This window comes from Xenopus laevis, chromosome 3S, assembly GCF_017654675.1.
Source record: "Xenopus laevis strain J_2021 chromosome 3S, Xenopus_laevis_v10.1, whole genome shotgun sequence".
In the NCBI taxonomy this organism is placed as follows: domain Eukaryota; kingdom Metazoa; phylum Chordata; class Amphibia; order Anura; family Pipidae; genus Xenopus; species Xenopus laevis.
Window position 1 is genome coordinate 99,067,064 of NC_054376.1, and position 18,413 is coordinate 99,085,476.

The 18,413-nt window shown below is 37.0% G+C and overlaps 1 protein-coding gene across 4 annotated transcripts; it reads left to right on the top strand.

Annotated features, from left to right (window-relative positions):
• Window positions 1-4: 4 nt before the first annotated feature.
• Window positions 5-17,103, top strand: cdc25c.S (cell division cycle 25C S homeolog). 4 transcript variants are annotated; one of them, XM_041587482.1, is made up of 17 exons: window positions 6-319; window positions 3,536-3,760; window positions 5,637-5,725; window positions 6,852-6,897; window positions 7,361-7,390; window positions 7,925-7,958; window positions 8,410-8,484; window positions 8,613-8,711; window positions 9,148-9,303; window positions 10,474-10,572; window positions 11,481-11,660; window positions 11,783-11,884; window positions 12,416-12,478; window positions 13,684-13,782; window positions 13,994-14,127; window positions 15,792-15,903; window positions 16,550-17,101. In XM_041587482.1, coding segments are annotated over exons 1-17 (1,686 nt in total). In that variant the 5' UTR covers window positions 6-317; the 3' UTR covers window positions 16,691-17,101.
• The last annotated feature ends 1,310 nt before the right edge of the window (window positions 17,104-18,413 follow it).

The following is an 18,413-nucleotide window of genomic DNA, read 5'->3' on the forward strand; positions in this document are numbered from 1 at the left end:
TGGAAACATCTAAACCAATGAGAAGCTGCACTGTCGGTGACGCGCGATTATCAGCCAATTATCATAGAGATCTGTTTCAAACAGCCCGCTCTGCAACCTATACCAACGGAGCTCCCTCTACTAGTGTCTTTCTGGGTGACCCGGATGCTGTCTTGTGATTGGTTACTAGATTAGAGCGGAAGATTCTAATTTTGTGTTGAAAGAAAAGAGAACACAGATGTCGTAGAGATAGATGGAAAGGGCTGTGGACACATCACATGCAGAGACTTGGCATGAAGAGTCGACTTGAATGATTAAGGAGCGTGTAACACCCCCGTATGTGAGCTGATCTGGTTACATTTGTACTCACTTTTGTCATGTGTGGGTTTAGTGAAATACACTGCCTTGGTGATGTCAAATGGAGACGTGTGAATAGTTCTGTGTAGTGGGTGAGATTCTTTGAGGTACTCGAGTAGAACATAAGTCATATATCTGTACTTTGTGCATTACAAGTCACAACACATAACATTCACTGCTGACATATAACAAGGGACATTGTGTTAAGGTTGCCACCTTTGCTGATGGCTAAAGCTGAACACGGGGGGGGCAGTGATGTAGGAACAGGTATGATGACGTCAGAGGTGGTCACAATGATGCTGGTGGTGTTATGACACCAGGGCAAGGTTATTGCATCACTACGATGCAACTGGCTGGATTTCTATCCAGTATTCTCAATGTTTTAAAGTGTCGATGCCCAGTTCAAAACCACACAGGTGGCAACCCTATCTCTAGCTATATTCTGCTTTAATTATAGGTATGCGATACATTATACAGAAGTCGGTTATCCAGAAAGCTCAGAAATACAGTAATGTTAATTTAGAAAAAAACAGTCTTATTTTTGATTGATTTGCTTTTTTTTTTCTGTGCATCTGTAATAATAAGAAATAAACTGTACTTGAGAGTAACTAAGCCATGTTGAGGTGAGTATTTCCATATTTAAATGCTTTTCATGTATTGGCCAGATTATTGTTTGCGTTTCATAAGGCTGAAAACTGAACAGATTTCATAAGGCTGAAAACTGAACAGAAAGTTCAGACCCGAACAGGCCTTCCAAAAACCAAACTGTTCTGGTCAAAACCGAACAGGTGGCAACCCTACATTGTGTTGTGTTTAATGTTGCATTTAACAGACCAGTAACATAATTTTAAAAAAAAAAATAAAAAAAAAATTCCTTTCTACTTAACGGGGAAAAAAAGCAGTTAAGGCAGTTTTAACTTTCTATTCGCAAAGTCTTTTTTTAAGAAATTACATACCGATTCTCTGTTTGCGCTCGTCTTCAGAAAGGGCGACCATCCTTCGTGCAAATCTCAATTTCTCCTCCCTGCCTTCGATAGGAGATAGCCAGGGAGGAGAAATTGATGCTCAGATAGACTAACAGGATGGTTTAAAGTGGTGTTTTATTACATTAAGTTATAGAATGGTATTGGGGATGACACGTTTTAAATGGTAGAATATAGCAATCATTGATGCTTGGTTTTTAAATATATTATCGTTTAGCCACCTAGATGTATGGGTATCTGGGATAAATAGCATTACTAATCATTGAACACAGTCCTGTAGTTACCAGAGGGGGATGGGCCAAAATCCAGGGATCTCTCATGCTCCGGACATACAATAATAAGGGATAAGGATGGTGTTTCACCATTTTCAATACAGGGATTACCTCTGAACCTGGTCAGATGCTATGCTGCCCCCGTTGCAGGCCAGTATCTGCTTTCTGCTGGCTGGGAGAAAATTAGGCAAGGCGCGTGTCTGTCTACTGGGCCCTGCAGCACAGTTAACGTTTTTTTTAAACAAAATAAAAACAAATTGACATCCCCATGGGCCGCTCAGCACTGAGGGCCCCTAAGCTATAGCCTAGGTTAGCCTATGCATTAATCTGCCTATTATATATATATATATATATATATATATATATATATATATATATATATATATATATATATATATATATATATATATCTATATATATATCTATATATATATCTATATATATCTACTACAAGTAGGTCCGCACTCTCAGGACTTATAAAAATCATAATATTTATTATAAATGACTAACGTTTCGACTAGGTCCCTAGCCTTTCTCAAAGTAACAAACTGAACATTAAACCGCCTTAAGTATGCACTGTGGCGAGAACAAACAGCTGGTAAAAGTCATATGATCAGTAATTCAAATACTATTAGTACATTCACTTTAAATACTTAAATTATCTAAAATCCATAGTATAAATCAAAACTAGACAATATATATCCCCTAGTTTATTTCAATTACAGTTAAAAACAAGACATTTGTAACCACTGATGTTTAACTATTTAGTTACTTTAACATGAAACAGATTAAAATATTGTTACAATAATGTCCAAAACTCAGAGTATATTTTGCACTATGTATCAATCTACCAAACTATCATGGGCTATTGCATCCATAGTTAATTTAATTGAATCCTATTATAAAAATTCTATTTCCCCATTCTTTGGGAGCTCTCTATATGATAAGGTGTCAATGGTTGGACTATTACATATCCTTATTTATTTTGGCAATACTGGTCTTGCCAGTCGGTATGTGCAGCAAGCCATAGCTTCACTTCACGTTATCAGTTTGGGCTTGTAGCAGCCTAGTGTATTTTGCTGAGGTGTCAGTTAAAGGAGAAGTAAAGCATGACTAAAGAAGTAAAGTATAACTAAAGAAGTAGGGCAGAAATGTTGTACATTATGTTTTGGGCCTTTCTGCCAGCCCAAGGCAATCACAGCCCATTTAGCAGTAAAGATCTGTGTCTCCAAAGATGCCCCAGTAGCTCCCCATCTTCTATTCTGACGATTCACTGTACATGCTCCGTGCTGCTGCCACTTACTGAGCTTAGGGACTGGCCCTCAAGCTACAAAATATATATCATATAAACATCACAGTGTAAGGCTGGGACTTTGTAAATAAATATTGGTACAAGGCAGCTCAGAAACCTGCACACTTGGCATAAGAATTTAATAATATGCCCTGTAGCATCAGCTTATATGACAGGTAAACCTCATTTTCTGCTTGTAGATTTGTGACGACCCCTAAGCTTAGCTTCTCAACAGCTGCTCAGAGCCCACTGAGCATGTACATATTGCTGACGCTTCTAACAAAATCCACGATGGAGAGCTCCTGTGACAACTTTGAAGGCCTGGAGCATTACTACTATACAGATGCTGAACCGTCCAGCTAGTGCAATAAGTTTAGTATATAAAATATGGCATTTCTAGACATATTCATTTTTAGGGTTTAGTCCTCTTTAATAAACGACAGTTTTGATTCCTGCAGCTTGCTTTCATTCTAGGGCAGAGCGAGTTATGGTTATGGCTGCACATGATGTGCTTTTAAACCGCTTTCCTTCATTGTTTCATAGAGTATATGAAAGTTAAACATGTTAATGAGCTTTGTATAAAATACATGTTTTCAGATCTTTTGTTTTCTTTTGCACTGTAACTATATATTCTATTTGCACCAAATTTTTAGGTTCCAGGCAAGTGGAGGTTCTGGTGTAGTCATGGCAGAGAGTCACATAATGTCATCAGAAGCACCCCCAAAGTCCAACCCAGGCCTGAATATCCGTACTAACTGCCGAATGATTTTGAACCTGCTGCGTGAAAAAGATTGCTCTGTTACATTTTCACCGGAACAGCCTTTGACACCTGTGACTGACCTTGCTGTTGGATTTAGTAACCTAAGTACTTTCAGTGGGTAAATATCACCTTGGTCACCCATGAACAGAAATTTGCTTGAAATTACCCCCCATTGCCTGCAATGGTGACCTAAAAACTGTTGTTGCAGAAGATTCTAAAGGGGATTTCTCAAAAATGTTGGTAATGGAAAATGTCATGAAAATTTTGTTTTGCAAAGACTTGTTCACTGACCAATTTTCCAACAGCAATTTTCCAGAAATGTTGGTAAAAGTTGGCATGGCTATTTTTGTGTCCTATGTAAGACATTTTTAAGAAGTAGTTGTCCCCACAACATTTTTACAGACTTTTTTTACCCAAAATGATTTTGCCATAATGAAAATGTCTGTTAAAAATGTTGATAGTTTAATCTGGCTTAAGCCTGTATAGAGATTTATTTTTTTTTGCCATGTAAACAACATTTTCACAGCACAATAATTGCAGTTTTTACTGTGTATATGACACTTTTTAAAATGTGGTGGCATTACAAAAATCCATAAAACGAGAAGATTCTTTCTGTATATATGTTTTGCTTACAACGTTTTTACAGTTTGACGACTGAAGCTTTAAGAACGTTGTACAATTATCGGATCTGTTATCCAGAAAGCTGCGAATTACAGAAAGACCATCTCCCATAGACTCCATTATAATGAAATAATTCCTATTTTTAAAAATGATTTCCTTTTTCTCTGTAATTATAAAACAGTAGTTTGTACTTGAACCTAACTAACATATAATTTATCCTTATCGGAACCAGCCTATTGGGTTTATTTAATGTTTACATGATTTTCTAGTAAACTTAAGGTATGAAGATCCAAATTACGGAAAGATCTGTTATCCAGAAAACCTCTGGTCCTGACCATTCTGGATAACAGGTCCCATACCTGTACTTACTGACACTTTTGTGAAACCCTCCCCCCCTAAGAAGCAGACAGAAATTTAATGATTTTCCTTTGATTTGGATTGATCAGTGATCATAATACAGGTTAAAGCATCATTACTCTTTGGGCATTTCTATTTTGTTTTTTGCTTTTATTTTGCCCTGCTTCTTTTTAAGCCTCTAGAGACGAAAGGTCTTTTGAGGGCCCCATACACAGGCCAATAAGCTGGAGCGCTAGAGACAGCTTTTCCAAGCCCACGTACAGCCATCTTAAGCTCAACCTTAACTTAAAGGTGACATATAGGATAAATAAAACATTTTGTAGGCAATAATGAATACTTTGATGCTGGTTTTACTTTTGGCTTAAAATGAATATTATCTTTAAAAATGTCCCCATTATTGAAGCTTTCTATAGATCTGCTATGGTCCCTTTTTCAAATGATGGGTGGGCATGTCCTAATGGTGCCGGCCAGCAGCTCCATAGGTGGGGGATAATAGCCAATTGCAGCCCTGCAGTAACACAAGCAAAGACAGGTCAGCCTAGTTGATGAATTGGTTCCTATCCTACAGTGCAATGAGCTGAGTGGGGTTTTTAAATTTTATTTTAAATGAACTTGAAACAATACTTTTTAAAGCACATTTCTATTTAAAATAGTATAATGTACTGGCACACTCTTGTTTTTCACATATGTCTCATTTAAACAAAGAAGATCGATAACAAGAGAGGATAATGGAGATATCACTATAAATGGTGATTGCTAAACTGCAGTTAGGGAGCAGGAATGCTTGGATCCTGGGATCTTCATGATAGTGATGATATGTTTTGTAAAGCACAGGAGAGATTAAATTGCCTGTGTAGGGAGAATATGAATTCTACAGGAGCAATCCTTGTGCTCCTCTGTTCTCATTGTCCTGGCCTCCATTCACTGTGTTTATAGCATGGTTTTGATTGTACTGGAAGATACAAGAACAAACTTTAGTATTTTGCGCACTTATGTTTTTTTTTCTCCACTATTAGTGAAACTCCCAAACGCTGCCTTGACTTGTCCAACCTTGGTGATGAGACTGCACCATTGCCAACAGAGTCTCCTGATAGAATGTCATCAGGTATGTATTTTTTCAGTTTCTGATTAAATAAATAGGGAAAAGTTTTATATATATATATATATATATATATATATATATATATATATATATATATATATATATATATATATATATATATATATATATATATATATATATATATATATATATATATATATATATATATATATATATATATATATATATATATATAAATTTCACATAGAGCCGCACACCAATTTCTTCTTCATAAATCAAGTGATATTTATTTGCATAGATTTGTTTTCCAATGCAAATAAATATCACTTGATTTATGAAGAAGAAATTGGTGTGCGGCTCTATGTGAAATTTGTACATAATATTTGAACCAGCACCCACAATTGCAAAATCCGGATCCGAGTGCGGCTGCCTGCAGAAAATTTTATATATATATATATATATATATATATATATATATATATATATATATATATATATATATATATATATTAGTTTTATGGCCTAGGGCTGCTGTGACACCCATGGTTATTAACCCTATGACTGATTTCACTGGTTTGGAAAGCTTCACATTCATTTTTTTTATTCCCGGGGTGGGGTGATCGTTATTGCATTTTCCATTTTAGAAGGGGATGCTTAGTAATTCAAAAACTAGGGATCCAGGATTATTAGGTATCCTAAATGAATCACAAAGCACAATTGCATCCAAAATAGCACAATGCATAGCTTAGTATTGGGAAATACCAAAAAGAGTAGCAACTGGTAGAGACTTGCCGTAACTAATGATTACTGGCAAATTGGTCTAGTCTTGGGTAGAAAGTTCCCAATTCATCAACCAGACGGGGGTTACCTGGTTGTCCCACCTCCGGATTGATGTCCCTTCCAGTGGACCCCGGGTTGGGTGATAAGTAAACCCTTGTGGGTTCAGGATGGATAGCGGGTCTACATAGGGTGTATAGAGGGGTGGGGGTCAGGTTGTAGGTCAGCGGGTCTGGGTTGGGAATAGGTCTGCCCAACCAGACCTGTGCAGGATTGTAGCAACTGGTACAGTGCACCGTTTCTAAGTACTCCAGCCATTGTTGTGGATTTTTGCAGTGAGTTTTCCACTGTAATCATTGTGTTCCTTATGCAAGTGATTCTCAATTTACAGGTAAGCTGGAGTCTCCAAAGACACAATTTGTCCAGTTTGATGGCCTGTAAGTAAACAAAACTTTGCCACTAGATTTTTTTTTTTTTTAATGTGATTTGTCACTCCACAGACATGATTTTCTCTCAACAATGACATTTTGGATAGCAATAAAGGTCACAATTAAACACACAATCGTGTGATTACACAATTCGTTATCCATGTTAGGATCAAAATTAATTAAAACACCATCCATAAATTAGCTACCCAAATTCATTGCGTGATTAAATATGTGAGGTAAATGCCTTGAGTAAAACTAATTCATGGTATATTTCATGAGCCCCAAGCTAGCAGTACATTTTATCTATATGTAAATTTTGTGTTCTGCAGGGGGCTTTCAGTGGTTAGTGACTTGTACTAGTAAAATAGTTCCTTCCCTTCAAACCCAAGCTACACAGAGTATTGTATCCTTAGGGAGGTATCTAGCTGCAATTTGAAAGTATTTCTATTTTCTTCTGTTTGACTTTGTACAGATTTACACCTGATCTCGCATGGAAAGCAAAGTAAGTATAAAATTTGTGATCGTTTTACTTTACCGGCCTTTTTATTCCTATTTGGCTTAAAATAATAATAATAAACTATTTAGTCATTATTGCCTTTTCCCTTTGTAGAATGGTAGGGGGAATGAGGCTGGTGGTGGTGAAAATATAATGAATTTGCTTAAGTGCACAGTATCTGTGCATCTTGTTTCATTCAAGTTTTTTTGTGTGTGCCCCCCCCCCCCATTTTGGCATTTTAATGCAATGATGAATATCTAATTACTGCAATTCATGTTGAATTCAAATGATGTAATTGCTTTAACCCAGGAGCAACAAAGAAATTATCTGCAGTGTTTCAGCACTCATTCCAGCCTCCAACCCAGATACTCGTACATAAGCCTTTGTGCAGCTCCTCTTTTCCTGGAAATAGATTATGCAGAGTATCAACAAATCACATATTTGCTCATCCCACTCTTTCTCTGTTATGGCAACTTACATCTAGAGACTTGGGTATCTATCTACTTCTTCATATGAACAACTAACACTTCTTTCCTACAGGAAGTGTCCAAAGAGAAACATGAATTCTGTTCTGGTGAGTGGCCTTCTATAGTGTAATTCCTTAAATTTTTGTCAAAGCTGTTTGTATCTTCATACTGGTATATTTATCTCCTTTTTAGAGGTTTTTTTAGAGGTTCTTCCAGTTGTCTTGTAATCATTTAAGTTTCTTCCACTTTCTTTCTTGCACAAACGGTAACTATTTAAATCACCTCCAGACAGAATGGAGAAATATTTGGGCTTCTTATGAAAATTTAGTTTTTCTACTTTTTCTTCAATTTCTTTTTAATTCAGTTTACACTGCAATATATGGAACTGCATGATTTTCTTTGAAGTAGTAGTTCTAATTTGTGAATTAAATATAACTTCAAATGAACAGTGACTTCAAATGAACATAATTGGTACTAGTCCATTTCTCACTAAACACACACACATTTAGTTTAAGACTCTTTTGTTAACTACAGCATGTTTTTCTCTGCCTTACCCAGCCACAACTTCTTTGCAGCACTCCAAGTTTTAAAAAAGCCTCCGGAGGACAGAGAAGCTTGTCCAATAAAGAAAATGTAAGTGAGTTTGAGGATTTTTTGACCTCAGAAAGTATGGTGTGAAAGTTGTTTGAAAATGTCCCATACTCTATTAGTATGTGTGTCTTAAGTTTTTTAAATTTATTTTTTATGGTTGCTATTTTCAGGAGGGTGAGCTGTTTAAGAATCCAAACTGTAAACCTGTTGCTTTGCTGCTACCACAAGAAGTAGTTGATTCACAATTATCTCCAACACCTGAGAACAAGGTAAGTGCCATGATTGCCCTATCTCAATATGCATATGCCTTAAATGTCTGTAGAATAAAGCAGCAAGCTGGCACATATTTTTCTGTTGAACAAAACAGAAAAATGCAGTATTTTAAGTCCATAGTTTGTCAATAGCTGCAATATCTACTACATAATTAATGAGCATAGAATTGTCTTAATACTGACTGCAACTTATCATAGTGTCTGATTTTGAGTGAATCCAAGCCTGGGATGAGCTAAGTACTTATCTCGTTGTATTATATTTTCTTGGAAATTTTTATAAAATAGCTTAACTTTTTTTGTAATATGTCAACCCTCCATTTTAACAAAACCAAGGGTGCTATCCTGTTAGTGCATCCAATATATAAATGTAGCCTTTCAATGTCAGCACAAACATGTGGGAAAGAACAAAGTGCTTATAATTGTGTCCTGGCAGGTGGATATCTCCCTAGATGAGGATTGTGAAATGAATATCTTGGGATCCCCCATAAGTGCTGATCCCCCTTGTTTGGATGGAGCACATGATGACCTCAAAATGCAAAATCTTGATGGATTTGCAGATTTTTTTTCTGTTGACGAAGAGGAGATGGAGGTACATAGTTTTGACCTTTTACTGACAAAAATGCAAGTACGTTTATGTGAAAAATGTGTATCCTTGGTATAAGAGCAATGCAGACTTGTAGTACAGGTATGGGATCCCTAAACCAGAAACCTGTTATCCAGAAAGCCCCAAATTATCGGAAGGCCATCTCTTTTTATTGAAAAAAATTAATTAATTATTTATTTTTTATCTGTTATAATAAATCAGTACCTTCTATTTTATCTCAACTAATATATAATGTAATTCTTATCGGGTACAGAACAATCCTGTTGGGTTTAATTAATGTTTAAATGATTTTGAACATTTAAAACACAACTATAGTTGTATAAACAAGCTGTGATTGCATCAGGATCTGCACCCCTTTGGGCTCCACCACAGCTTCAGGCACGCGCAAATATAGTGCGAATGCTGCATCTGGAGGCGGGGGGGCCAGGCTGCACATCTTGCACCCGGGCCTGTCCGTTATTAGTTATATTACTGCCAAAATATAAATTAAAGTGCCAATATACCCCTTATTCAAAATATATTCATTAATTGGGCTTGTGCTGAACATACTCTTTACTTATTGTATTAATAACAGTCATTTTTGTTTGTAAATTCTGAAGCTAAACAGGGCACACAGGGAAACGGAAGCTACTCCATGTTTGGTCAATGCGAGGTAGATAATTTGATTACCAGTGTAAAATTTTTTTGACAGAGAATTATTTGTGCACTGGCAATCTTATTGTCTACCTCACAAGATCAAACATGGAGCAGCTTCAGTTTCCCTGTTTAGCTCAAGAAATTACAAAAACAAAAAACACATTTGTTTCTTATATTTTTTTTTTGCCTATAATGAAAATTGAGCAGTCTGTTACCTCGCCTTTTCTCGGCTGCTTTTCTAGAGACAGCTGTATTGACCAGCTGCCTGACAATTTTAATTTTATGGAGCCCAGTTATCTACAGTTACATATCAGTTTCTGGTTCCAGGGCGTAGTGGCTGCAAGCCTGCTTTCCACAGGGAATGTAAAGTGGCCTCACTCATGATCAAGAATTAATTTCATTTGACTTTTTTCCGGTAAACACTAGAGCTACCTATAAGTGAATGGCTTTTATTACTGAAAAAAAAATATTCCTGCTTTTTGCTAGTAAATTCCATTTGTATTTCCATTGGACTTGTAGAATCCTCCTGGAGCTGTTGGTAACTTGTCCTGTAGTATGGCAATTCTTCTGTCGGGGCCCCTTCTAAATCAAGATGTAGAAATCAGCAATGTAAACAATGTAAGTAATTTAAAGTTATTTAAACTGAATGAATTGATATAAATACACATAGATATGCATATATAACTAATACAATATAACCTCAGGGTGTTATGACAATATGGCCCCTCAATGGAAAGTAGAAAGAGAATCGCACGGACACCAAATATATTGCAGGTGGGGAGCATCCCCTGTTTTTTTATTGTGACCACCTGTGCATCAACGTTTCGGGGGGGATTAACCCTCCCTTCGTCAGGACAATATGGCCCCTCAAGTCACTAATTGGTAACCAATAAGAGAGCTGCAAAGCAGGAAGTAGTGTTCTGGCTATTATGTTAAACATCCAGTCACTCCAGCCTGTATAGATTCCATTTATGTCTAACTAATTATATTGAAAACATTTTTTAATTTGCACAGCCTATCTATTTTCCCAGTTTTTATTTTTCACTGAACATTTCCTTTAACAAAAGGAGTGTTGTGGTGTCACTTTACCTATCATCTGCTATACAAACCTGATAAACACTTGGCCCACTGGCAACACCCCACAGAAAAACCTTTCTTGTGTGATCGTTACCATTTTTCCCACAATGTTTCTTCTTCACTCTGAGACCTCTTTTTTCTTGTCCTGGTGAGTAGTAGATCCAAAAGTTTGTTCTGTGACAACACATGTGTGAGTCCGCTTGAGAAGAGCTTTTGTTGCAACCATTTTTGAAGTGGGAACACACCTAGTTTTTCCTTCAGTGTGTTTTGGCTGGGTTTGGGTATTAGGTTTGGAGTTGTTTTTATTTTTAATTAAATTCCTCTTTAGATATATGTCACACAAAGATACTTCCCCCCCCCCCATAGGAAAATGAGTGATCTAAGTAAAAAGGAAGCTAAAGCTACAGAACACACATTAAATACAACTTCAATAATTTCCTCTTGAGCAGATATCTTTAAACAGAAGCCGCCTTTACCGCTCACCTTCTATGCCAGAGAAACTTGACAGGCCAATGCTTAAACGCCCAGTGAGGCCGCTAGACAGTGAAACACCTGTCAGAGTGAAAAGGAGACGTAGTACCAGCAGCCCCCTTCAACCTGAGGAAGAGAACTGCCAACCACAGAGGAGGGTAAGTCATGTCAATAGATCCTGTGGGCCAAATGCTTGCATATTTTCTTCAAATTCGGTTTATTCATCGATGTGGAAGTATCTGTTATTTATGTATCATCCTATGTTGCGGTTCTGTTTTAGGGTACTTCTCTTAAAAAGACACTTTCTCTTTGTGATGTGGATATCAGTACAGTTTTGGATGAAGATTGTGGTTACAGACAACTAATTGGAGATTTTTCAAAGGTATTTTTGTCTTGTCTTTAGGAGACTTGACTCAAGCCTGCAAAGTATTATTACACTTTTGTAGATGCATGTTGCGCTTCCCCCATTTGTTGATGTTTAAAACTGATTTCCCTGCAGATCAGAATTTATAAGGCAGCTTTTTTTTGTACATTGCCCCAGTTATATTGAGAATTTTTCACCAGCTGGGACAGTATAATTGTGTAAAACCACTCTCTGTATAATATACACATGATGCTCCTCTCACTACGTACATAGACTTCTATATTGCCTTCACTTTGGGATCCCACCAGTGCTCTGGAAGCTCTGGCTCCAACCATTGTATCCACATTGATTTTTAGCAGACCCTCGGCAAGAAAATGTTTTTCAAAGCTATGAATTTTGCCACCATCTTTACTTGAGGATTCCTCTGGGTCAAGGTGACTGTAACCCTCATAAATTAGTAAAGGGGATTAAAATGCCTTTGCCCTTTTTCTTAACATTGTGTGCAGAGTCTGATCCTCTGTATACACATGTATTTATTTTGTTGTGCAGGTTTATGCTTTACCCACTGTTACTGGCCGACACCAGGACCTCCGATACATCACCGGAGAGACTGTAAGTACTGCCTTGTAGCTTCAGCTCTCAAAAAAAAAAAAGGATAGTATAAATATTATGGTCAAAGTTTGAATATTATAGGGATTTAGCAACACAGTGAGGTTCCTGATTATAGTGTGCAATATGGTGCATTTTTTGTTTTGGCTGGGCAACATGATCTATAGTTACTACTAAAACATAATTACTTTGCTTGCATAAGTGTAATGCCTTGTGTTTGCTGCTGCTATTTTTCTGGCAAAAATCAGTAGTTTGTGTCTTTGCCTTGCTGCAGGGAGCAGGGATTTTAGCCATACATATTTAATCATAGATGCTAGCACATGATCTACAATGCTCCCACTTGCAGAATATAAATATGGTTCTATGGATGCTAGTGCTGGGGATTGAGTGCATTTGTATATAAAACCCAGGTGTGCAGGTAGCCTGAAAATAAATCCAGAGACTTGGCAATGGCAAGTTTTGGAAACTATTAACATTTTGAAATTGGGATATCTGAAGTCATCTATGATTTCCATACGCACAAAATGGCACATGCATGAAGGGGCAAGTATCCTTATACAGGTCATGGAACTCCAAGGTGTCTTAACTCGTGTTAGATTTCTTAAAATACACAAAATTCAATGTGATTGATGACATTCATAATTGCTGTTTCTAAACATATATATTTTACAGGTTATTCATGATCTGCATGTATTATATAGGGGGTAATCCACCTCCTATTGTAAAATATAAGGATACTAGAAGAACATGGGTCATGGAACTTAGAGACTGCTTCTAATATGCTGCTGTTTTATAGCCGTCGGGTGCATTAGACAAGTTTCAGTAAATCATGTGACCAAGCATGGTTTTAATGGATATCTTTTACAGGGAATTTTGAAGATCTAATGCAAAAATAATGTATGTGAAATATAAGAATAGAATATAAAGGTGCATGAAGCTCCTCATTGAGTAGGGATGGTTATGGCTCCCAGCATACATGATAACCTTGAATACTTCCCACATACAGGGAGTTCTAGCCCTGCTGGAGGTGCACAAAACTAATTTCTTTGTACTGCACGAACATTTAGAAAACGTATGTCCTAAATAGATTCTTTAAAGATTTATTTTTTCTAGTAAAGGTTTTGGATATTGAGCATAAATGCCATGGACTTTCTTCCTTCTCTTTCACATGTACTAATCCCACTGAGCACTAACCTTTCTTTCTGCAGCTGGCAGCCTTAATGCATGGAGACTTCAACAGTTTAGTGGAGAAATTCTTTATAATCGATTGCCGTTATCCTTACGAGTATGATGGAGGACACATCAAGGTGAGCCTATGTACTAAAGCAAATACATGTTGGTAGCTGAGGATAGTTATAAAGTTAAATCTTGTGTTTTGTTCCTCTTTATTTCAAGAAAGTGTGTGTATATTTCCCTTTTGATTAATACTCCTACAATTGTTTGCCCGTGGAACCCAAATGAGCACTCCTTTGTTTCTGCAACTTATGCTTTTTTATATGTTTGCTTTGCCTTTGCAAGAGTGCATTTAACCTTCACCGGCAAGAGGAGGTAACGGACTACTTTCTGCAACAACCACTGACCCCGTTGATGGTACAGAAGAGATTAATTATAATCTTTCATTGCGAGTTCTCTTCTGAAAGAGGCCCAAAAATGTATGTATTCATAAAGTTTGGATAAAAAGTAAACATTCGGCGCATTGGAAATAAATTGGGGCATCCAATTTTACTATGACTTTACTATGATTTTGACTTTTAAATTGCTGTATTTAGTTACTTAACCCAACCTATTAATTCACTACTTTATCAATATAATTACTTTGCACTAGGTGAAGCAAGTATTGAAAACGGACCGAAAAATGGCCTTCAACATGCTTTTGCTTTCCCCTAGTCTTGATAAACTAGCTTGCTGTACAGATGTTCTTAATGCCAAGTTTTATTAGATTTTTGGGTCAAGTGATCCAATGATACAAAGTTATATCTTTATAGTGTTGATTATAGGGCTTTTTATTAAGTTTGTCGGTTTGGCTCGAACAGACAAGATCATTCCATGTATTGTCAATCAGACAATAAGTTGTTTTCAGATTGTTCACCAGAAATAAAGACTTGTTTTCATTTGGTTTCTTTTTTTTTTTTTTTCTTTTATACAGTTTTTTTTCCAAAATCTAAGGTCCCTGTCTCTGGTGTTTGAGTCTGCCAGCTCAGTAATTCAGATGCAGACTCTAAACTTACAATTCGCTACCTATTGTTGATACATTTCTCAGCAGTATCTGTGGAATATTAGCAACTATTGTATCCATTCTAACAGCTGTCTTTAATGAAACCCAGAGATTTTGCTCAGCCGCGACAAAGAAAAGATGTGTATCAACTAAATGTATCAATTTAGAACAGTTTAGAGAGTCTGCGACCCCCTCCCAAAGCTGCTTTAGAAGATGAAAAATTAAACTTTACACTTCAATATTAGAAAAACAGTCACAAATAGAAAATAGAAAGTAACTGGAAAAAGTCTTTATTTCTGATGAACTATCTGAAAGCAACTGAACTGAAAAAAGTGTTAGAAGGTGAAATTCTCTGTGCCTAATGATCATTGCTTTTTCATCTTTATGTCCATCTTAAAAGTAGATTGCATGCCTATTTAGATTCCAAGGTCCTATTTTTCCTAATGGTGGTTTTTCAGCAGATAAAGAAGCACCAGAATCTGGTTAAGGAATCACCTGTCTCCTAGCAGTGACAGACAAAATTAAGCCAGGAAACACATCCATGAAGGGGCACTTATGTAGACTGTGCTGTGTACATAAGTAGCATTGTTTCTATTATAGGCAATGGCAGGTTCCTTGGCCAGATCCAGGTCCTTTTCCACCATCCAATTCAGTTCTCTTCTATGAATGTTAGAGTTTCATTAGCAGTTGTGGTTTTTTTTGGAATAAACATGCCCCTAAATGTAAATATGAAAACTGGAAATTATTGTGTCAGAGCCATCTTAGCAATCAACAGTAAGTCCCTAATTAACACAAGGACAATTATAATAAAATATATAATACATACTGTATATGTGCCATTTTGCACCTGGCAGAAACTCATAGCAACCATCAAAGGATTGCTTTGTGTCCAGCCTGCAGTTGGCTGAAAAAGGCCAATCGCTTATTGGTTGCTATGGGTTATTTCCCAGGAGCAAATTAGCCCAGTGTTTATAAATACGTTTTGTGCAATAATACAAATCACTAAACATACATATAATCTTTTCACATAGTAACCGTAGTGTCAAAGTAAATCACTGCTCTTTTGCTTTCTGTCGACTCCTTCAATCTATTTTATTTTAGGTGTCGGTTTCTCAGGGAGGAAGACAGAGCCAGTAATGATTACCCAAGCCTCTATTACCCAGAGCTTTATCTCCTTAAAGGCGGTTACAAGGATTTTTTTCCTGAATACAAGGTATCGGTTTTATTATTCTTTGTCAGCACACCATCTAACAGCCACTATGTAGACAGCACAGATTTTAGTGGGTGGCATTAACTGCCACAAGTAAACCTTGTCGGGTGGGTCACAAAATAAATGGCATTGTTCAAATGTTAAGGTTGAGATGGTGAGATGTGTGCATTTGTACTTTTTTTATGTTTCCTAGCTGTAAGCAGCTGTTGCTCACTATAGCTTTCCAAATTTACCAGCTGTTTACCTCCCACTCAACGAGCCATTGCCCAGCTGTTTTTCTATGGCTGGAGCCACCAACTGCAAATGAGTGCTACAAATTTTATTGTAAATACCCTGTATGTAGGGCAGTGGTTGTCCAACGTTTTCATTTCATGCACTCCTTGAAAGTATTTGCATTGTTTTGCCCCCCCCCCCCTTAGCTTATGAATAGAGTACAGACAGGAAAATATTGGTGTAATAGTTTATTCAGTCATAATTTCAGGAACATCTAATCAGTATTATTTTAACTGACCCTCAAGCTGTGCTGGGTCTAGGAGAGGAAATATACATTATCCTAATTCTCTCCCTGCCTTTAGTTAGTTCACAGCAGTTTGTAAACAGGAATAATGAATGGTTCTTCCCTTTGAAGTTTGTGTTTTCCTCCCAACAGGAGCTATGTGAACCGCAGAGTTACTGCCCAATGCACCACCAAGATTTCCGCGAGGACCTGCTAAAATTCCGAACAAAATGTAAGACTTCTGTTGGCGATCGAAAGAGGAGGGAACAGGTTGCCCGCCTGATGAAGCTTTAATCTCCGGGCTACTCAGCTCATGCGTTGATCTGTTGTCCTTTTTCCTAACAAAGGATTTAAAGCTCTGCCAGAATTTTAATTCTCTTGTACTACAACCATGAACACTGCTGCAGAATGACAAATATTTACCTTGTTTACATCTTTGTCACTGTGAATTTAATCTTATTATTTTTACTGTGATCGTTCTAAAAATAGTGCGTGATGGATGAAAAGGTACCTATACAGCTAATTGCTGGCAACACTTGTATGATTAGTCCACTAGGTGGTGCTGTATATTTATAGATGCATTGTACACTTTATTATTCGGATGGACACTCTTATAGAAACATTTAATAATGGCTAAAATAGAAGCGAGCCAGTGAAAACAGACATCAAGGAGAAATATAGTAAACCATAAGATTATTTGAAAAATACTTGGTCTCTTGTCTCATTATTGAATCAACATCTAATGCAAGCCACAAAATGGTTCCATGGTGCAATCCACTATATCCACCTGTTGCTATTTACCACCAGCACTGCCATACAGGCACACAAATTGCTTGAATGGTGTCACTTTAGGCAGATGCCATCTTATACTGAAAGTATTGGATTGATTAATAGCTTGAAGCTGGTAAAACATAAATGTTAATGTATTTATTAAAGCTAGTTTACCATCAAATGCATTTGCTCTATTACAATGAAAAGGGAATCCATTACATGTAAATTGTTTGCTTAGATGGGACTTTCTGAAAAATAGCATTCCTGTATTTCAGTGCTTCCTGAATAAATCATTTTCTGGATAATTAAAGCCCATACCAGTACTATAATTTAAAGGGATACCGTCATGGGAAAAGGAGTTTGGTTTATTTTTTCAAAATACATCAGTTAATGGTGCTGCTCCAGCAAACTTCTGCACTGAAATCCGTTTTCAGAAGAGCAAACTGAGTTTTTTTTTACATTTAATTTTGAAATCTGATGGGGCTGAACATATTGTCCGTTTCCCAGGTACCCCCCAGTCATGTGACTTGTGCTCTGATAAACTTCAGTCACTCTTTACTGCTGCACTGCAGGTTGGAGTGATATCACCCCCTCCCTTTCCCCACCCTCCACAAGCCTATTAACAGAACAATGGGAACTGGACCAGATACCCACTCCCTGGTACATTTAAGAACAGCATTCAGTAGTAAAAACCCATGTCCTGCTGCAACCCCATTGTGTAGGAGAAACAACAGCCTGTTAGAAAGCAGTTCCATTAATGCAGCACTGGCTCTTTCTGAAAGCACATGACCAGGCAAAAGGACCTGGGATGGCTGCCTACACACAAATATTACAACTAAAAAAATACACTTGTTGGATTAGGAATGAAATTTTATATGGTAGAGTGAATTATTTGCAGTGGAATAAAAACTACAAAAAATCAGAATCCCTTTAAAGGGGACCCGTCGCCCAAAAAAATAATTCCATATCCTATTTTATCATGTTAGTCAAGCAAAATGAACTTTAATTACACTGTAAAAATTATTAGAATCTTGTTTCTTTCCATCTGGGAATTAATAATTAGAAGAAGCAGGTAGGAGCCACCTTGCATCATCTAAGCATCTTGTTTTGCACCAGAATGGGGGACCTGATGTCCATCCCCATGCCCTGGCTACACAATTAAATGGTGAAGAGAACTGGGGGAATGTGGGGAGAGCAGTGACATCTAGCAAGTGCTGAATGGAAAGTGAAAGTAATTGTCTGCCCC

Excerpts from the sequence above, each read along its gene's own strand:
- cdc25c.S (XM_018254020.2), top strand. The coding sequence starts at position 290 with ATGATTAAGGAGCGTGTAACACCCCC. Across the intron at positions 5,726-6,851 it reads TCCTGATAGAATGTCATCAG|GTAAGCTGGAGTCTCCAAAG; the intron begins GTATGTATTTTT and ends CTCAATTTACAG. Across the intron at positions 7,391-7,924 it reads GATCTCGCATGGAAAGCAAA|GAAGTGTCCAAAGAGAAACA; the intron begins GTAAGTATAAAA and ends TCTTTCCTACAG.